Source organism: Aptenodytes forsteri, unplaced genomic scaffold (genome assembly GCF_000699145.1).
Source record: "Aptenodytes forsteri isolate BGI_AS27 unplaced genomic scaffold, ASM69914v1 Scaffold118, whole genome shotgun sequence".
NCBI lineage: Eukaryota > Metazoa > Chordata > Aves > Sphenisciformes > Spheniscidae > Aptenodytes > Aptenodytes forsteri.
This window is the reverse complement of record NW_008795859.1, coordinates 1,707,219-1,729,105: the sequence shown is the minus strand read 5'-3', so window position 1 is coordinate 1,729,105 and position 21,887 is coordinate 1,707,219. Positions and strand designations below refer to the sequence as shown.

The window sequence follows — 21,887 nt, the reverse complement described above, 5'->3', positions numbered from 1 at the left end:
TACAAAGGGCCCCGAGGAGCGGGCCTGGGGGAGCTGCGCCGCCGGGTGTGTGTGGAGCTAGAGCTCAAAGAAGTATTTTTTAAACATAAAAAGCATTAAAAATACCCCTGTAAAGCGCCCGAGAGTTTATTTTTCATTATTACACATGTATTTATTTATTTTACCTTTCAAGTTCCCGAGGTTTGCCCGTAAGCGCAGCAAACCCGAGCGGGATCGTCTCCCACGAGCGCTCCGGCGGTTGTAAATGCCGAGCGGAGCAGGAGGGAGCGCGTAATTGCCGCTGGAATTTGTTTTAAATTATATAATTGAAGGTTGTACCCCTGGTGAAATAACTCCCTTTTGTTAGGCCTTAAACGTGTTTTGGCATTTTCCCGCTTTTGTCTTTTTCTGCTTTTGTTAGGAAAATCCGCATGAGGTGTTTAAACAATACAGTGAAACAGTCACTGCAGTGTTCTGCACAGTCGGTCCAGGGTTTTTGGATGGGATAAAGAGCGGTGCCAGTGTGACTCGAGAGGGAATCTCTTTCTTCCAGCAAGTTGACTGACTGTTCAGTAGTCTTTGTGCATGTATCTTAAAATTCTTTAAACATTTGAAATCCACGGGGAAATCCCTTGGGTTAGTATTAATCTGCATAACTCAGCTTTTTTGAACTTGGTAAAATAAGGGGGCACTTTTATTGCAGTCCACAGCTAACGCTTCGCTTTCATTAAAAGCAAAATACAGAATTAAACGTGTGTTATTCGGGTGAAACGGATTGTTGCGTTTTAAATGGCCTTGAGCAGATGAATGGGCCCGTTGGCTTGAGCTGGACAAAGAATCGGGACGTGTGTCCAGTAACGCAGGGCACGAGATGGGGATTTCAAAGAATCCAGCCATTGTGTAGGGAGCCGGAGCAGCCCGAGCACCACAGTTCGGTTGGTTTCAGGAACTCTCTTCTACTCGGGTGGTGGTTTTAAGCGCTGTTTGCTGACTGCTGGGCCAGCTTTGAAGGGTCAGAACAATGTATAGCGGTGTGACAGGACTTTTGTTCAAACAGGAGCGTTGTTGGATGTGTGGGACTATTTTGCCTGTAGGTATTTCATTCATGAGCGCAGCATACTTTGAATCCTAGTTTGTGGATTTCAGAGAGGAGTAGAGGCAGAAGCTTGGCCATTCAACAAAATGTCTAATTTTTTTTTTTTTTCCTTGGCAAGGGCTCTCTGCCATCATGTCAGTTGCTATGGCTTCCTCTATAAAACAAATCTTAAGGTATAAATAGATTTTGTACACTTTATCTATCATGAGAGACAACTTGCTTTAAAGGGTTCCTGAACAGGATCATGCAATGTTTCTTTTGATTATTGTCAGAAGTATTCATATGGCTTTTTGTGTGTGCATCTCACAAGTATTTACATAAACCATTTTTCTTATTTTTAAAGGAATCATAATTTGAAGGTGAATCTCATGATTCCCCCCACCTGCAGTCAAGTACAGTGGGAAATTAGCAAGAGGGATTCTATGTCTTGTGGTTTAAACGTTTTGAGAAGACTTGGCTTGTTAAATTGAACTTTACACATTAGCAATTCCTGCATCTTCAGAAGAGCCACATAGGCAATTTCCAAGTGTGCAGTTTTATTTGCATAATAGGAGCAATTTGTTGCCATCCACAGCTCTTCTGTGGAAATGCAGCCACTGAAGATTAAAATACCTTGCATCCAACCTTTCATAGAACAGAGTTTTCTGCGACTTGTGTGCTCAGAGCGGTGCGTGCCAAGGATGAGTAGAGAGGCAGACCGAGCTGTAAACTCTTTGGAGTGGACAGTGGCTCTGGTGCATGCTGCCCAAAGCTTTATCAGTCTGTGAAGGTGTGCAGCAGCCTTGCTGTGCAGTATTACCGAATGCCTGTACTGCCACGTCTATGAACGTGCCTATTGGAAAGCGGTTTCCATCAGTGCAGACTTCGTTCCTTAGAAAATACGCGTTCTTTCTTAGACAGTGAGCCCTTTGATGCAGGTACCCTATCTTTATGTGTGTTTGTAGAGCACCTCGCACTTCTGGTATTACTGGAACTTAGTAGTAAACAGTGAAGTTGTTACGTTTTTATCTTGAGATTAATGTAACCATATCTCCTTTGTTTAAACCACTCTCATGAATGAGCATCTGTTTTAGAAAACACATAGCACGTGTCTTACAGAATATATGGTTGTGTTGTATTTGTGTGGCAAAAATGTTAAATTCCCATGGCTAAGAGGGTAGTTCTACTTTTTTTTTTAACAGTACTTACAATTTTTTCTTTCAGTCTATTTTAAAAAATCCTCTGAGATAAATTTATCTCAGTGATTTGTGAAAGGTACAGGATTGTTTTTTGTCTTTAAAGATCGATGGGTATGTGTAGATTCTAAATGGGTCCTCAAGAAGAGAGAGGCAAAAACTATTGTGCCCTCAATCAGCATTGGAAAAATATGGAAATACTCTTGTTTTATAAAAGTCTGATTTATTAAATGAAAGAAAATGCAGACATTTACTAAAAGACAAGTAACGGGCAGGAGGCAAGTATAAGTGGTAGGACGTCTTGGGAGGCAGTGAAATAATTGGCATGGGCACGTAGCACTGCTGAGCTTTTGGACAACTGTGCGAACATTTAAGGATGGAGCCATGGTGTGGCTGACAGAGATGGGTACCCTGATTTAGAGAATGCACCAGGAATGAGGAAATCTCATTGTGTTGCCTTGTTTTTGAATTGCAGTATCTTTGCAGAAGTCATTTGACCTTTTTCTGACCCATCAAAGCCATAATCAAGGAACAGTGATAGCACCTTCTGAAGAAGAGGTGAACTTGGACACCTGATGAAAGTACTTACAGAAAGTGCTAAATATTCATTATGGCAGGGAATTGGCTGTAGAGCCAGACATGACTTGGGGTGTAGCTTAAAACAAAGCATGTTGTGTAAAAGTTGAGGAGCAAAGTCACCACGGGCAGTGAGATCACGTTACCTGGTACCGTTGGTTGGGATCGCTAGCTGTGGCTAGTTAGAGTAGAATTTCTAGACAATGCTGCTGTGGTTTTTCTGTTCACTGTCTCCATTCAGACTTGCTAAAATATTTTTGTGTGGTACGTAATGCTCTGAGATTGAGCTTCTGCAGGTTTTGCTGCTCGTGCTTCCTTCTTAAAACAGGCTTTCGCTCTGAAAAGTAGTTATGACATAGAACTTCTTAATGTGATGTCTTTGGAAAATACTGTTTGCTACTACCAGGTTGCCACCCTAGTTTAGTCCCCAGCTACATTGCCTGTGTTTAGTTTCCTGCTAAGATTGTAGTTCATGTAGTGGCAGTTGAAGTAAAAATACTCAGTGTATGTGCAGGAACTGTACTGAAGTACTGTAGTGGCCCAAACACGCTGCTATCATGCTTGAATTATGATACCTTTTTTTCTGGCTCGTGATTATTTCTTTTTGAGCCAGGATATGCTCTCTGACTTCGGTGGAAGTTGGATGTATGTTAAAGGTAGAGTTTTGTCATGCATAAGCCATGTTTCTCCTTACTGTAAGAAAAGGTGCTTGTTGCAACGTGGAACATAGCAGAACTTGCTTAAAAACATGCTGGCCTGTGTAAGTTAAAGGGGACTCTCATAATGCACCATATTTAGATAAACTCAGAGAGAAGGTGTCCTTAACCATTAGTCTTTGTCCAGTCATGCTACATGGTATTTTATTGTATTTGCAGTGTGGATAAGAAACACCATGTATATTTGGGGCTACTTCCCGTTGGTCACTAGACAAACATCTACATAGCAATAGGCGTGCTCTGAAAAGCAAGCCTATGTTTCAAAAAAATCTTTTTTTGTGCATCTTACAGCACTTTTTGTGTATAATAATGGCATTTTCTTTCCCATTCCCCTTTCTCCTTTGCTTGATCCCACAGGGAGGTCATAATTCTGTGATTTTCACCAAACTCTGTTGCAATGCAAGTGAGTGTGATGTGATAAATTCAGCATTATGACGTCACTTCGTGATCATCAACAGAAGATGGGGTATGTGGGAGCAAATCCTTGTGTAAATACAGATCACTATGATAAATGATAGTCACGGTAAAAAGCCAAACAAGTGTGAAAGCCTTTTCTTGAATGATAATATATTGGCAGTAAAGGCTTTCTGTTTCTGTGCCATCAAATGTTTCTAGCACTCATTGCTGCTGCAGAAGCTGCCTTGACACTTTATGTATAAGTGTAATATACACTGTTGTGTTTGCTCGCTGGTATATTACTTTTATACATGGAATTTGATATTCATCTTTGGAGCTTTAGTGTTAATATACAAAATATAAATATATTTAAGAGTGTTGGGCTATTTAGCATGGGGAATTGAGTATATAATTATGTAAGTTCTAGGATATTATTATGCCTCAGGCATAAGCACTAAAGAAGTGTTGATACTAATGCTTACCCTACGTATCCTTGGCTGTCCTTTAAATGCTGTGCAGATATGGTTCAGAATTTAAAAATGCTTTAACACAATTTCAGACAAATGTAAGGGTTTGTTTCTGTTGCATTGATCAGTTTCTGAATTTACTATAACTAAAATATTTAAGATACTTTTCAGTGTGGAAGATTAAAAGAAAAAATATTATTGTATATATTTTAAGTTTTGCCATTTTCCAGTGTTGTTACTCCTGAGTCATTCATGGAGGAACAGGAGAGGTTTGAAACCAGAAAAAATTTTTTTTTGTAAAGCTATGGAGTTTGTCAGTTAGACATGGGCAAGTAAAGTTGATAATTGCCACATTTTTAGCCTGATTAACTCTCAGGTTGATGGTGTTCCATCAACCACCTTTTCCAATCCATCAGTCAATATAGAGATCAACCTGTATAGTATAATGGGACAGTGCAGTAGAAAATATTGCTTAGTGATTGCTAAACAAAGGTGGAATAGAGTTACAGGGGTGGAATTCTGGTCAGGGTCTCAGGATGAGTGGGTTCAACAGCAGATCCATTTTACAGACAGGAAAACAGGTGGAGAAACTACTTAAGGTTTCACAACAGAATAGGCTCAAGAGTTCATTAATTCCTCGTTCCTACTCCGGCATTTGGTCAGCGAGAATATTTTGTAGTTTGTGCAGCATTTAGCAACTTACCATTATGGGCAGCATCCGTAAATTGTCAATTCTAACTAAATAAAAAGGAAAGTCCCTGATCAGCAGGTTGGGATGGTGTCTTTGTACAAAAGAGGAAAAGTGAGTGTTCAGGGCAGAAGAGGTTTTGGGGGTTTGGGGTTTGTTTTGTTTGGTTGGTTTGGTTTTTGGTTTGAAATGGAAAGGCAGTAAGTATTACAGATAATATTCGAAGCTTTATTTGCAATAAACATCTGAAATCCTGAAGTTATTTTACCCTGTTGATCTTAAATGTCTGAAAGTCATTACATTTCTTTGTTAACAAATTTGTGTTTGTGCTGCCAATGATTTTATTAAGTTTTAGGGGAGGTTGTCTTCATTTTTCTTATTAATACTTTTACAGTCTTAAACCTTCAATACTGCAAATGCTTACACATGTAAAATATTTGAGTAATAGCAGTGTGATGTTGGGTTTTCTCTTTAGCCATAAGTGTTTGCAGGACTGGGATGTTGGTGTACTTCCATCACAAAATATCCTTATTCCCATTGTTGTCTGAATTACTGTGTATTGAATTCAGTAAAAAAATCCCTATAGCTGAGGGTTATCAAAACTTAAAGTGGTACTTACGAAACTCAAAAGAATTAAAATGTCAGGGCTAACTTTAATACTAGAAGGAAAAAGTTACTAATATAGGTTTCCTCCTGTGTTCTACAGTCTGTCCAGTGAAGATGCTGTGTGAGGCTGCTTTGAGATGCTAACAGGTATCTTGAACTTTTGGTTTTCCAGTGCAGCATCTCTAAGTAATATTTTGCTGTAGGAAAAAACTAAAATCTTAACTTTTTAAAAGTATTTATTCACCTCTCCCCACACCCAAAACAAAACCCCAGCTGGTTTTATTTCTATAATTTCAAAGGTTTTCCTAAGTAGAAATAAGTTTGGTTTGTCTTGTATCCTTAAAAAAAAATATATATATATCTCATGATCATCTCTTCATAATTAAGTATGCTCTCATTATTGACATACCCTCATCTCCACTGTCATTTTTATCACATCTAGTGGTAGAGCTCCAAATTAGCGTAAAATTGGGTTTTGACATACTTTAGCCATCTAGCGTACCCAAATGGATGTATCTAAACATATTGAGGAAAAACTGTGCTCCAAGAAGAGCAGTGGGAAAGAAATGAATCGGAAATAGTTTTGTACTTTAATTAAAATATCCTTGTGGACAGATCCAAAACACCAAATTGCGCCATATATAGATCCAAAACTTACCAAATTTCCATATATAGTGCTGCTTTTTTTTTTTTTTTTTTAAACAGGAAAGTGTCTCCTCTAAAGGGAAAACAAATAAGATTGGCTTTAGTAGCTAAAACAAATAGTCAGGAGGATGTTTGTGGCATTTGTACAATGTGGCTGGTTTTGATTCTGGAAGCCCTTTCTAAAAATGGAGCTATCACATATATATTTGGAGTCACATCCAGCTTCTCCCATCCTGCAAAGAACATTTTTTTTTTTTTTTAAATCTATAACTGGATCCCAAATCTATTATTTAGATGTGTTTTTAAAAAAGAAAAATGCTTGAGATCTCATGCCAAATTAATTTCAGATGTTCCTGATTATTTAATGGAATTGGTCTTTGTTGTTAACTTTTAATCGATCCATTTGCAGAGCTATATTGCAAACCCAGGAACCAGCAGTGGTAATCTGTGACCTGAAAACTGATCACAGAATTGTGATGAAATTTCTCTGGCATTGTGGACCTTCCTTTAATATTCTGATGTAAAGAGCTCAAGGAATTCATCCCTTAACTAAGTGTTCAGCATCCTTTCCATCTCCGCACTCTGTGTCTGTGTGACCCCCTAATGTAGTGACGCCCTCCAGCCAGATTTCCTTCGCAATTTGTCAATGTCACGACTTCACGGCTGGCTGGCAGGGGTCTGCACAGAGTGCCGTAGGTTATGCTTTTTCCCTCTCTGATAGCCTTCTCAGCCTTTGCTGTCTAAGAGAGCTAGGCTCTCCAGAGTCTGAATTCTGCATCACGGCACATATTGCTACCAATAAGGCTGTTGGTTCTAAGGCTAGAATTTCAGAGCTGTCTGACAGGAGTGTTGAGTGAATGTTAAATTGCTGGCAGCAAATTTCTACCCAAAAATAAACCTCAGATGGTCAAAATGCATTTAGATTTCTAATACCATTAAACAGCTTCATGACAATCAAAACACACTGGTTTGTCTAAAACCTCTTCTGCTCTCTAGAAACTTAAAGTGAAAATTGTAGGCATTAAATCTGCATTTTCAATAGCTGTTCTTCTTAACTGTATCTGTAATCCAGATTTTATTACTGCTACTGCAGTTACTCACCTAGTCGAGTCACAGCCCTGAGAAATCTGGAGGTTAGCAGTGCTCTAACAAGTTTGTGAAATGCAAAGAACAATTTGCACAATGCAGTACTAAAGACGATGTAATAGAGATCATCCTACTTAATAGCCTATTTAAATCCTTGACAACTTACAATAGTAGATCACTTTTTTTGAATCTGAAGTTTAACTTTAACTTCTCCTGCATTGTAATTTTATAGGGAGAAGAAGTGGGTGACAGTTGGCGACACATCTCTAAGGATTTACAAATGGGTACCAGTAACAGAGCCTAAAGTCGATGATGTAAGTATCCTGCAGATGTCTTGCTTTCTTCAAGATGACACTCATGTTTAGGGAAAGTCGAAAGAAATATGCTTGCTATTCTTTGAGCCTTTAAGCTAAGACTGGTGCGGGTCTTGCAAGTGTTTGAATAGAAGAGCTCTAGGGAAATGCCGATCTCTACAGAAAGTGGTGATGATGGTTCAGTGGGTGGCAGTCTTCCCGGAGTCAACTTGGATCAGTTCTCAGATAACTGTTAAACATTAGGCTTGAAACTGATTTTTGAAACCTTTCTCTAACATAATAATTGGGAGGCAGGGAGGGAAAGCTAAGACATCGATTACTTTTCCCCTCTTTCTGCCTGATGCTTTAAAGGAAAGTAGCTGGTTTGGAACTGTGCGGAGAATGTATTGTATCTGTGCATCACTGCTGTTTTGCTCAAAAATAGGTGCAAAACACTGAAGTAAGGGTAGGAAAATCCTGAGATCACTTGTATTAAGATGTCCAGCCCAAGCAATACAGCAGGCATGCTTCTAGAGATCACTTGTATTAAGATGTCCAGCCCCAGCAATACAGCAGGCATGCTTCTATTGTAATGTGTGTTTTCTCTTGATAAATGTTTTGCATATGCATCATGTTTACGTTCTTAGTGTGCACTGTTCCTGTGCCATGATACAATCATGTGGCACAAAAATAAGTGTAAAAATCAAAGTTGATAGGGCTTGCAGATTGTTTTTCAAAATGAACATTGCTCTCGTTTTATAAATTGAAATATTGTTACAGAGAAAACTAATCCATGGTACCACAGTAAATTAATGATACAATAGAATATATATCCTAAGTTTGGTACTCCTTCCTTGGGCTGTCATGTGCTTTTACTTTATTTGAAATATGAGTTAAGACCTGTCTGGAAGAAAACTACTATGTTAATAAATGTGTAAAATGATGCTTTTTCAGACAAGACAGTGTCATGATCTTGTCTTATTCAAAGTCCAAATTCAAGACCTATTTTTGATTAGCATTGTTTTAACTGAGTTTGTTTCTTTCTGTACCTTTTGTTGTACCACAGATTTCTGTGACTGTCAGAGTTGTGGTAAGCCTCTTGTATTCTTCAGTGCTTGAGCAGCATCTCTGTGAAGTAACCCCTTGTGAATTGGGAAACCTTTCCTGGTTTCTTTACAGAAACTTGTTCATTCTTTGTAGTTGTCAGATGTTTGGTCTTGATTTTATTATTTATAATACATAGGGGGAAAAAGCTGTGCAATCTATGTGAGAGAGAGAGAGAGAGAGATTTAGGATATTTAGGCTCACAGCTTCTGAAAATTGTTTTCCCGCAGTTAAGGTATGCCTGCATGATGGGTACCATGGAACTTTGAAACAGAATTGCTAGCGAGTTTCTGGATGAATTTTCAAGGTGACTGGTACCTGAAGTCAGATTCTCTGTTAAGAAGAATGGGTTTATATAATGGCCTCTATGTGCAGAGTTTAATTGTATTTTCTGAGCCATCATCTTTAGGTTTAGGCTCCAGATTTGCTGAAATTGGGACACTGTTCAAGACCAGTTACTTTAGTGTCCTACAGTCACATTCTGTTCATTACAAGTAGAGGCCATTGTGCAGCTGCAGTTCTTGCAGGCTTGATGTTGTAAGGTTTCTGTCTTTTTGCTCTGGAAGTTCTCACAATTAAAACAAGTGCATATATTTTAAAAATAAATACCAGGTAGGGGTCGTCTTGGCTATTTAATTTTGTTTCTGACATCCTTTTACATCCGATTTCATCCACCTGTGACAGAGCAAACAGTATACTTGCTTTTTACTGGAATAGGAGAATGGGATCTTTTTTACTGCTTCATGTTTCAAATGCAAGTTGTCTTTGATTTTAGTGAACACAGATTAGATTACTTCCCCCCCTCACATGTTGTTCCTAAGACACTGACATTTCTTTGAACCAGAATTAGCTAGGTTCTTTCCTCCTACTAGTTTTGGAAGGCTGTTGTAGAACCTCACCACTTTGATGGTTAAACCTTTTTAAAAAAAACTTTTCAGCTTAAATGGCTCACAGTCATTTTTAAGTATTTCTCTTGTGGCAAAAGTGTCCTTTTTACCTTTAAAAAAACGCCAAAAACCAAACCTGAGAGAGATTATGTCCCCTCTGAACTTTCATTTTGCAAAGGTAAAGAAGTCCATGTGCTTTCACCTCTGTTTCACATATTAGGGAATCAAGTCTGGCTTCTCTGAAGTAAAAACAGAATTTAAAAATAAGCCTAATAATCTATTTAAAATAGAGGGAAAAGTCCTTCCAGATATCACTTGTTGAATTTCTTCTGCAGTGTTGGACAATATTTGATTGTGGTTTTAGTTCCTTCCCTCGTTGGAGGACACTGTCTTATCCGAATGGATGGACTGCCACGCGTTCTTCCTAGAGTCAGGCTTTTAATTGTCTTCTCAGCAGGCACGCAGGAGCCTCCAAAAGCAATGCAGCTGGCTCTTTCTCCGTGAGACTGATTACGTCACCTCTTAATTGAAAATGCTGCATCCCTTAGCAGACACAGATTTTCCACGTGATGGATGCCACTGTCTCTTCCTTTGTTTTAATGCTTGCAGTCCATACTGTTGTTCGGTCATGAGCATGTTGTGACCTATTGTTCATGTAGGACTGTCTTGCTTATGCACTTTGTTTTAGGCCAATCTGATTTTTCTTAATCCATCTTTTAGTTTTAATGAAGAAACAGCATTAGTTGTAGAGAAGGAGGAGGTCTCTGCAGTGTTGGTCATTGAGAAAGAGGTAAAAAGCTGTCTCTTCAGTGTTAAAATTCTAGATCTGTTATCATTCCTGTTGTGCGTGCATGCATATTGTCCAGGTGTATTCTACAAGCTTTCTGATATGAAAGGGAGAATGTATTGAGTTTTGTAGCAGTGTATTGATACGCATAAACCATACAGTGAGCAGAGTTACAGGCTCAGAAATCAGGTAGTTTCATGAATCTTAACCCTGCTTCTGATCAGCGATGTTCTTCCCTTGTCCTGGTGTGGCAGAGATTCTTTTGACCTTGCTTTTGTAGCTCTCTGAACTGAGTACAAAGTTAGCAGCCAGCACCTCCCAAGTTCTCGGACTCAGCAAGCCATTTAATCATTGTGCTTCAGATTCCCTGTTTGTAGAATGAGGGGTATTATTGAGAACTTTTGTACTTTTTACAAAAATTGTGTAGTTGTTTGAAGATGGAAAATATGTTTAAGTGCTAACCTTTACTAGAATTTCTGGATAAAAGCCTATATGTCCGAGTGTTTTGTGTCATGAAGAATACAATTAGAAAAACAGCCCTGCAGTTATTGGGACTAATGCATTATTGATAATGTCAGTTGTTATTACATTGGCTTTATTTCTCACTTAAAATTGAGAGACATGCTCACAGAATTAATGAGTGGGAAGGGTTTTATATTGCAACGTGGATTTCTCTGCATGATGATAGTCTCATTTGTTTGTGGTACCTTTTGTTTTTCAGAAAAATAAGAATAAGAAAAAAGGCAAAGATGAAAAATGTGGCTCTGAAGTGACCACTCCAGAGAACAGCTCCTCTCCAGGGATGATGGACATGCATGGTGAGTGGGAGAAGGTCAGCCCCTATTACCCTATTACACTGCTATGAAAGCATAACCTCACAGCGTGAAATTCTCTGTTGCTCAGATATATGGACAATGTGATTGAGTCAAAGTGAAAGCAGCATCAGATACTCATTTGGTACCTTGGACTTCTCTTCTGTGGATGTACTAACAGTTGTTTAAATGCCATTTTTATTTGGGCTGTGTGAGGGGAAAAAAAGTTGTTAGTGGAGCTAAATATGAAAAATAGAAATATCTACCATTCAAAATACTACCGTCAGGTGAAGCAGTAACTCTGTCAAGTTTGCTGCTTGAAGAACCAAAAAGACCCCCAAAGCCTCAGTGGCACCTATTACAAAACCAAAAAGACCCCCAAAGCCTCAGTGGCTTTTTGTGCAGGTTTTGTACTTTTTATCTCTATAGGTGAGTCAGGTCAAAAGAATTCTGTAAGAGCCAAGAAAGCAAGCTGTGGTTCTATGGTGTCTTCCTTCTGCTTCAGCTGGATGAAATTAACTGGTTAAGAAAACGTTTTTTTTGCTTGCTGGTCAGGCACTATTAGGTCAATTTTTTTTTTTTTTTTTTTAAGTGTGAACTGTTGAGTGTTAACCTGGTATTTATTACAGAGGAGCTTGCACAGCTCAGCTCTGTTTCCATTTTTTACCTTCTGGGTGTTTGGATAACAATTATGGCTGAGAACGCAGCACTATTTGAGCTGATAAAAGGGGGTCACTTCTTTTAGTGGGTTGCAAATTTTTCATTTCAGTTTTATTTGCATTTGTATTGCCTCCTGGTTGGTTTTTGCGGTGTTCACAGTGAGTATGGTCTTGCAATTAAAGGATTGAGCAGGATTTTCACAGATCTGGATTAATATTTCATCTTTATAATTCAATTCTCTTAAGTCTTTTTTCTCCCATCTATGAGGTGAATATACTACTTGCTTTTTTATCATGTATCACTTGTGTTTTTAAGCCATGCTGTACAATTTAATGATAAACTTAATCTGATCTGACTTCAAGCCGCTCTGAAAAGAGATGGTCCCATCACCAGCTATATGTTTCTGAAGTCCTTTGGATGTAATGATTGTAGAGATGCAGAAGAAGGTGGATCGACTTGCACGCTAGTAATTTAACTAATAATGTTTTGCTGGTTTAGTTTTCTTTAGGGGGCGGGAGCTTCCCTCTTGGTTACCCATGGTCGTTAGACTGGCTTAAAGATTACAGGAAGTTGCACCCCACTGCTATCCATAAAGTATTAGCTGAGATACTTAAGCCACTGTCATTGGTTTTCACAGGAAGAGGGCACAGGCAGAATATTTCCTGTTAACTACAGAGACACGATCTGTGCTGCAGAAAGTTACTGTGATCCAAGTTTTTGGAGGCTGGAGAATATTCTGGACAATTACCAGTTAGAAACTATTGATATTGGGACTGGATGTTACATTTTACCTTGATGGGGTTTTGTTGGGGTTTGAGGGGGGTGTGTTTTGACCTTCAGGGGACACTTCAAAAACTATCTGCTCATCTGAGCATTGTAGTGGTGGGTATTTGTAAATCTGCAGCACGAACACTTAACTAGCCCTGTGTTACATGAACTGTAAAATGAGACTGCCGCTTCAGTTGATCTGTTTTACTCATATTACAAAATTCTGGGTTCTTTTGGAAGAGATCTGAGTAAAACACTCTTGGTTTTATTGTATATTAGTTAGAGCACCTTTTTTGAAGTTTTCTGATTTTTAGTGACTGCTAGAAAGCTCCTGTGTTACAGCATAGGCTGCAAGAGCAAAAATTGTGGTGGTGTGGAAAAAAGTTAGATGTGGTGTTAGTGTAAATGCTTGGACTTGATCCCAAGCAAGCTAGACTATATCATGTGTTATCAGGGAATAATACAAGAAAAATATGGAAGAAGTAAGGTGTGCTTTTTATCTTGTCAAATTAGACTCTCTTGTTTTTAACTCTCTTGTTAACAGATGACAATAGCAACCAGAGTTCAATAGCTGATGCTTCTCCAATAAAACAAGAAAACAGTAGTAATTCAAGTCCAGCACCAGAACAGAACTTGGCAACACAAGCAGACGGCACTGAAGTAAAGTCTGACGAAACTCAGACAGAAGCAAAGGAGCAGCCTGGTTCAGAAGGTGAGCTGAAAAGACTGTCTTCAAAGCCAAACAAAAAATGTTATCCTTTAGTGTATCATTTATTTGCTTGTCCATTTTAAGAACTGAATAATAACAATTTGAAAGAAACTGTTTCTGAATTCTCAGCATTTATGTGAAAATGGGCCATAATCTCTCTGGCCTACCAGTGATCCTTCCATACAACTGGAAAGGTCAGATTTACATTCAGGGTCTTTTTCAGAGAGGAAACAAACAAAATACTTGGTTTATTGTTGTCATAATCTCAGTCTTGAAAGAAGAAATAATTTAAAATCATTTTTTAAATGGCTGCTACCATGTAATCACACAAATCCTGGAAAGTATGACTTTTGTAGATCCATGAATGTTTGTTATCTAGTGTGAAAGTAAAATGGAGGTGAGATATTTTGAAATTATTTTTTTAGTTGTCTAAACTTCAATGTAAGCTTTCTTTTTTTCTTAACCCTGCTAGTTATTTATTCAAAAGTTAACCCTGAATTCTGTCCTAATTTTCTAAAAGTGTTACAATATTGTACTGCAGTTGTGCACAGATTAAAAATACATGTGGGTTAAGAGATTGTTCTGAACCTTACTCTTTAAATGGTGTTTTGGGTAACTGAAACATGCTCTGTATTTATATTCCTGGGAAGATAACTTTCTTCATCCTATTATAACAGATAAAAGACATCCTTAACACCATTCTAATGATTTGGTTGCAGAATTCTTCCAATAGCAGAGCAATTAAATTATGCCCTCCAGATTTAGTTCTTAGCTCAGTAGATCCACTAACCAATTTAAATTTAGAGCTTTTATCTTGGTAATACCAGAATGGTTAAGTATGTTAAATGTTGTCATTGTTAATTGGGGTTAAAATTTGACAACTGAATCGTCACCAAATTGAAATAAATCGGAATGCCATATCCTTCAATGAAAATGTCAGCTAGCATATTTGCTCATGGTAAACGGTAAGGATTTACTCCTAGGTCTGATATTGTCTGAACCTGCTCGTGTGAAGTTGTTACATAGCATACGTGCTCCCCTGACTAAATTTAGGTTCAGGGAAAATCATACCAAGTTCCCTGGATTAGTTCCAGAGCCAGTTACTGTAAAATGAAAGGAAGAAGTAATGGCAAAAAATACCCGTTATTAATGTTTGTTTTCTATTGGTTATATGCTGTGTTTAAAAATTTATTAAGTAATTCTTTATCTACCGAAGTGTTATGATCAATCAAACCCCTGGAATTGTGACATTCTTCAACTGGATAGGGTTAATGACCTTGTGCGTCTATCTCATGTTACTACACTGGAATCAGGGAGGTTCCTTAAAGCTAGGGGACAGTTTGGGTGGTCAGAAATGCTCAGTGTGGACTTCTCAAAGAAAACAGGTGAATTCAAAACATTTTGCTGTGTACACAAGTCATTGCAGGCATCGGAATAGCTTGGGGCTTGGTAGTTTAAAATACGGATCCCCTTGCCCAAAGGCCAGCAGCAGCGTGAGTGGTAGCTGTCAGTAGCAACTGGAAGAGAACACAGCCGTTATGAGCTGTCCGTTGTGGAAGTCGCTCTTAAGTGTGTTTTTGCCATGGGGAGATGCGCGCCTCAGAGTGCTCCTTAGCTCAAGTTGCTCAGACATACACAACAGAAACTGAAATTGAAGTTCCTTCTGGCCCTTGGAACTTGTTTCTTTCTCGGTATGAACATGCTTTTCTGGTGAGACATGGAAAGGAAGACGATTCTGTCCGAGTTTGCTGAATATGATCTTTGAGACTGCTCATCATAGGCATCACTTCATGTTGAATTCAGTCAGAAAAACTTTCAGAAATGCTTGTGATGCTTTCTATACAGTACACCACAAAAATATCCATTACTTGCTGGTTGTGTCATCTTCATTAACCAAAGTTGTCCAAAAATATTTTTGATCTTGCATTTCTCTTCATCTGAATAAATGTATATGTTTCTTGGGTCAGGGACCTGTGGAGAGATCACTTCATAACAGTTGACTCCATGCATACTTCTGAGAATTCATTCAAGTCAAAAGGGATTTTTAAATGAGTTGAAGGAAAGAATGGGTTTCAGTCCTTACACTGTTCTTGATGTGGATACTGAAAGAAATATAACTGGCTTTTTACAATCAAAGGGGTTTTGTTTTCAGTGGTTTGGTTTTGGTTGGGGCTTTTTGTTTGTTTGGGGTTTTTTTGTCTGCTTCTGGACATACTGTGTTAAACTTTCAGGGATCTTTAACCTGTAAAGACATTTTAAGTGCCCTTATCCCCTCTTTGAGTGAATGGGTGCTTTAACCCCGAGTCCTCTGTAAGTCTTGCTTAGAGAGAGAGAGAAGGGTTTATAAAAAATGAAAACAAAACAAACAACCAAAAAAACCCCCAAACACAAAAATTGGAAGCAATAACAAGAGCTATAAAAAGCTGGAAGACTTCTCCATAAGTATGCACCAGAACTAAAAATTCTACAACCTTAATGGTTAAGCTGTCTGAATTTCTAAATTTTATCTTAAAAGTAGTATCAAGCAAATAAGTGGATTTTAAATACATGGCTGAATTTCAATTCAGATAACTTTATCCTCTCTCCTTAGCTACATAGTTTTAGATCCATTAGTTATCACAATTCAGCCCTTTTTGTAGCTGCCTTTTACTTGTGGTTTGAAGCAAGTTTCCTTGCGATCAGTCCCTTTGCAAAGTTTGTGTTGAAACTTGTTTGCTAACAGCGTTGACATCGTTCTGTGGTACAGGGTGTGCGGGAGCTTAGCTCCCTCTAGGGACTGATACCAGCAATTGTATACTGCCGGCAGCGTGGGTCTGCTGGCAGCAGCCAGTGGTTGTGGTCCTGGAGTTTGAGCTTAATTCATTATATTCATACAGTTGTTAGGTCTGTTATCAGTAATGGTTACACGTGGGTGAAATTTATATGTTTGGGATGTTGCTAATGAGAAGACATCCTAAAAGCTCCTGCCGAATGCTTTCATTTGTTTGTTTAAAATTATTTCTTGAAATTTCAGATACCTCTGATGAACAGAATTCACAGTCTTCAATGGAAAATTCCATGAATAGTTCAGAGAAAGCAGAAATTCAGTCCTCTGGAGAAAATGATATAATTACAGAGGCATCTAAAAACTCTCAGGTAACTTTAAGCACAAAAGCCCAATTACTTGGGATTTGGAAAAGAGTACTTATACCAAAAAGCAAATGTAAGGAGGCCAGTTGTGTATTTAGACTCATTTCCAAAGGTGAGGACAGTAAAGCAGCTGTAGAGTATTAAATGTACACGTACCTGGTTTTGTGGATAATTTGATTGGCTTCTTGCGTTTCACATAATTTGAGCAGTAAGACTAGATTGGTCTGATTTACTTTTCAGTTTCCTAAACCAGTCTGTGTTAGTTTTGTAATATTAAAATTTCATGTTAATAAATTGCTAGGACCTAGCCTACTGGGCAGGCCCCTTTGAGGACTATTCAGAAGTAAAATACCTTCTATAAAAGTAAATGCATATAGCAGTTAGGAAAGTTAATTTTTGTAGATTCAGTGGACGAGATGTTTGGATGTTTACTCACTGGTATACGGAAAAATTCTGGGTGGGTGGGAGAAAGAAATTATCCTTGCAGTTGTTCCCCTCACACCGAGATCCTCAGGCAGAGCACCGCTCAGTCTGTTGGTTTTCCTTTCGGGTGGTTGGTTTGTTTCAGTGCACACCTGGCACTTTCCAAACCTTGCGTGTTCTGTTCTGTAGAGATTGCTTTGGCTACAGCAGGAGAAGATGTGTGTGCCCTTGGTGTGGGTTGTGCTCGAGTGTGGAGCTGAGGGAAGTCCGGGTATAACCATGCATCAAGGCTGTTGCTTGGAATATTCACTGTGGTTTTTAGCCCAGAACTAGAATTTTGCCCTTTGTCAGTAGAGGACAGCAAGTGTAAGGATGTTGAGGTAAGATGTAAGTAGAGGAGTGATTTCAGGAAGCAAATGCACTTGGTCATGTCATTCTCGTATCCAGGGGTGCTTTGTATTTTACAAATGCCACACCAGGGAATTTGTTCATGGTTTTTGTTTGATGGTTATGGCGCCTGAAATTCAGTGCAATGATAACATGGTTGTTTTTCTTTTCCCCCTCATTAAGGACTCTGAAGGAGTGCCACCTTCTAAAAAGATGAAAGTAGAGGCTTCCCAACAAAATGTTGAAGAGATTTAGACTATAGATTTTTCTGGTCAGTTTTTATGTAAGGTACATCAGTGGGCTTAATTATAGAACAACCTTACTTAAGCATCTTCTCTTGGATGAGGACAGAACTCCTAACTTTTCAAGTTACCAAGCAAAAATCCAAGAAAGCCTAACAAAGGTTTAACTTCTCAGACACTGAAAACTTTTTCCTGTGAAACAAACATTGAGAACTTTTAAGTTACTGTCTCTGAAATGGTTGGAGTAAACAACTCAGGAGGGGTCTACGCACTGTTTCTAAAGTCAAAATTACAATTATGTTGCTGCTGTATTTTTTTTTTTTCATTTCTCTATTTAACATTGTAAGATATTTAAGGATGGTACAGGTCAGGTATTAGCTTTCATGTGAAGTTCATTGTTCTGGCGTGATGTCTGCTTTTGTTTTGTGCCTTGTGTTCTGAAAACAGTGCTAACTTTTAAAAGTTGTTTTGCAACTGTCTCCTTTGCAAAGTGGCCTATGTTTGTATAATGCCATGTAGTAAGGCTTTATTTTTTTCCCCTTTTTTTTTTCCTTTTTTGTTTGGGGTTTTTGTTTTGTTTTTAATTTTTAAATCCCTGGTGCTTAAATTTTTAACAAATAGAGATCAGGAAGCCATTTTCACTCTTGGAGTCCAAGGAGAAAAAGGAGCTTGATATTTTATTTTAGCAGCTATAGTGGAGATCTTTTATTGAATGCATGGCATTCGCAACTGTAAATTTGGTCTTCTAAATACTTAACTTCATCAGAAGTTAACACGATCTGTTTACCATTTATAGTCCAGATCTGAATATATACTATAACACAGCAGTTAAAATACTTAGGTATTAGGTCCAGATCTCTGTACTGGGTACAACTTGCTTTACAGAAAAGTTCCACTATGTACATAAGTAGGATCAAAGGGATTGATGCACAGTGAATTTATTTTCAATTGGTCTTTTTTGATATCATGTTTTCACTGAACTGGATTTCATTGTACTGTTTCTTTTTAAGATGTTTACTTCTATGTTCCACGTTAATACTGTATTTGGGATTTCTTCTTTTCTTTCAGCAAGTCTTGTAAATAAGCCTTGTTGTTTCCATAGTCCCTACATCATTGTTAGAAATGTTCCTTCTCTTTCAATTAGGTTGAAGTGTGCTTATGCTAAACTTGATTGAAAGGCACTAAGTATGTGCAACTCCCTTCAAATGCGCAGCGTGTAGAAGTGCAGAACCACCTGCGTCAGGTCACAAGGGCTTGATCTTACAGTGGGCTTTGCACTTCCAGGGTGAGCTCCCAGTTATAAATACCTGGTGTCGGTGGGAACCGCTTATTTCTGACTTCAGTACACACACACGCGTGTACATACCGGGCCCTTAGGCTGTCTTCACTTCGTGTGGGAGATGGAACTTGTAATTTAAAATATGATCTCACAGCTATGAAAATGGTTGCATATAGTTTGTAAGCTAAGAACTGTAAATACTTTTTTAAATGAAAAAAACTGCTTCCAGTTGATACATTTTCATAATTAGCTCTTCATTAAGCTTATTTATTTCTGAATTCTCCAATAGTGAAAATGGCTTGCACTTAGACTACTGCATTGCGTTTGCAATTACCACTTTATTATGAAAAACAATGGGGAATTGGGGGGAGGGAGGAGTGGGGAGCCAATACTGACCTTCCAGAAGATGTTTGTAGGATTGAACTCGAAATAACATATGACACTCAGTTCGGAACTTTTCCTTTATGTTGAAATAAAACTCTTTGGATTTTAACTGAATAAAATTCGATTGCAAATCATTCATGAAAACAGTGTGCTCCCTAATAAGTTTTTGGGATTTCTGGTCTGATCATGAAGTCCATTAACATTCTGAAAATAAGGAATTGAGGAGCCAAAAACTATATTTGCACAATATATGCAATGAAACGGTAGAATTCTCTCTTGAATTGTGTGTATGCCTAAAATGTGGATAACTGGTCAATGACGATTGATTTGTATGTATATTACATTCAGATTTAAGTGATATTTTGTGAGAAGTTCTATTGATATATTAAATGGGCAAATCTAGAAAGATTCAAACAAAAATATTTTTGATTTACTAACTTTTTGTTGTTTTTAATGCTAAAACAAAACAAATCTGATGCCACCTTTGACAAGTAGTCATGTTTACTAATCCCTATCTTCAGGTGCATCGCAGCAAGTTTTTAATTTTAATTTTGTAGATGTTTCCAAGGGAGTAAATAGACTTTTCATTTAGAAACTAATTCCTGTACTTTAGGAAGAAATAAAATATATAAATAGCACTAAAAATACCTCAAATTTTTCATCATATTAGATGAAAACATTTATTGGCATTATTGACATCAACAGGTTTAATTATAAACTTCCTTTTCTCTCCTGTGGCTTCTGCTCAGAACTGTTCATTGTTCTGTGGCTTACAAGACAAGGCATCATAACCATATTCCTAGAGGCTTTATTTCTAAAGTAGTAATGCTTTATTTACAGCTTATACAGAATACATTCAGAACTTATTAGATGAAAACATTTATTGGCATTATTGACATCAACAGGTTTAATTATAAACTTCCTTTTCTCTCCTGTGGCTTCTGCTCAGAACTGTTCATTGTTCTGTGGCTTACAAGACAAGGCATCATAACCATATTCCTAGAGGCTTTATTTCTAAAGTAGTAATGCTTTATTTACAGCTTATACAGAATACATTCAGAACTTTTTTTTTAACCAGAGATTCTAGTGACAACAGACAACTGAACAAGCAGATAGATTTGGGTTCCTTAGACCTGTTATTGTCAGTCTCTAAGGGAAGAGACTTTGACATTATCTGGTATGAAGAAATCCAAAATAGTGTATAAGACTGTTATTAGTCTTTTTTTGAAGTGCCTGATAACACTTATGGGCCAACGGATGTGATTAAACACATTTTAATGCCAGAAAGTACAGATGGGACCAAACCAGAACATCGAATTCAAATCAACCTGAGGTTTGAAACCAGATCTAAATCCAGCTTTTTTTGGCTTGGACCTATCTCTACCAGAAACTTGTTTTATGAACTCACTGTAAAAGGGTTTATTGAAAGCATTGAGACGTGGAGCAGAAGGAGAGATGTAATTTTCTTCAAGATGACTGAAAGTTCTCATACAGCTAATGTTCTAGAAATAGTGCAAATATCAAGAAGTGCTTCCTTGCTACAATGCTGAATGTTGGAGCTTCAGTTACAAATAAATACAAAAAAAAGAAAGAAAAAAAAAAAGAAAAAAAAGAAACTAGAAGCAAGCAAGTAAATTAGCTGAGTTTGTGGAACATGTGGGAAGGCCTTCCGAATAAGCGATTTACTCAGCCAAACATTTTATAGCAGAACTATTCCTTGGAATTTTTATGCTTGGGAAAGTAGTTGTTAAACATTCCAAAAAGTGCTGGCACTTACAAAACAACAAAAAATAATCAACAAGGCAGTATAAAATATTGGTTTTGGGTGGCTATCTTCATACATAAACATTGTCATGTTTTGGAATGTTCTTTATATCTAAGGGCCTGTTAGAAGGTGTAAAGAATTTTGTTTTCTTCAATACCTAATCGTTTTCCATCTTATGATTTGTGTGTGTGTGTGTTGTACAGCAGTATAATTTTTCACTTATTTATTCCATCGGTAGTTATGGTTTGTACAATGTACAATGGTTTCATTTCAAAAATAAAATAAAAAAATCACAACATGAATGCTGTGTGAATATTTTTTATCAAGAAACTTAATCTTAGTTTGTTTTTTTAAATTTACAATAAATTTCTGCTTTTATAAATTGTATTTTTAAATGTGCATTCTATGGTGTTGTCTGATTTGGTAACATGTAAAAGGATTCACCTTTGAGTGGACCAAAGGTGCCTTGATATTGTAGCAGGACACTGAGTGGGGCGGGGGCAGTTTGTTGTTGTTGTAACAACAAACAAGTAGATATGGCCAATGTAATTACAGCAACCTGCAAAATAACTTGGTAATTTAAGGTACTTACTGTTGGCCTGGTACTCGGCTAATGTGTTGTGGTAATTTAAATTGGAGGGAGGAGGGCATGGTGTGGAAACATGCTTCAGTTTGGAAACATGCTTGAGTCTGATGCTAGCAAGGGTAAAACTCCTCAAGAGTTTTGGAAAGATTCTGTACATTCAAGATGGATATAAATATGTGTCCAGCTTATTTTTTGTGTTCCATGCGCTCTGTCCCAAAGTAGCCTGCTGTTTCAGACAGCTG

At 37.7% G+C, this 21,887-nt stretch overlaps 1 protein-coding gene across 1 annotated transcript; it reads left to right on the top strand.

The window, feature by feature from the left end:
* The first annotated feature begins 3,973 nt into the window (after positions 1-3,973).
* Positions 3,974-20,135, top strand: BCL7A (BCL tumor suppressor 7A). Its single transcript, XM_009283891.2, has 6 exons — positions 3,974-4,008; positions 7,663-7,744; positions 11,223-11,319; positions 13,286-13,453; positions 16,464-16,585; positions 17,573-20,135. The coding sequence occupies exons 1-6, from the start codon at positions 3,974-3,976 to the stop codon at positions 17,642-17,644; spliced, it is 576 nt and encodes a 191-aa protein (XP_009282166.1). The 3' UTR covers positions 17,645-20,135.
* The last annotated feature ends 1,752 nt before the right edge of the window (positions 20,136-21,887 follow it).

Excerpts from the sequence above, each read along its gene's own strand:
- BCL7A (XM_009283891.2), top strand. The coding sequence starts at position 3,974 with ATGACGTCACTTCGTGATCATCAACAGAAGATGGG. Across the intron at positions 11,320-13,285 it reads AGGGATGATGGACATGCATG|ATGACAATAGCAACCAGAGT; the intron begins GTGAGTGGGAGA and ends TCTTGTTAACAG. Across the intron at positions 13,454-16,463 it reads GGAGCAGCCTGGTTCAGAAG|ATACCTCTGATGAACAGAAT; the intron begins GTGAGCTGAAAA and ends TTGAAATTTCAG.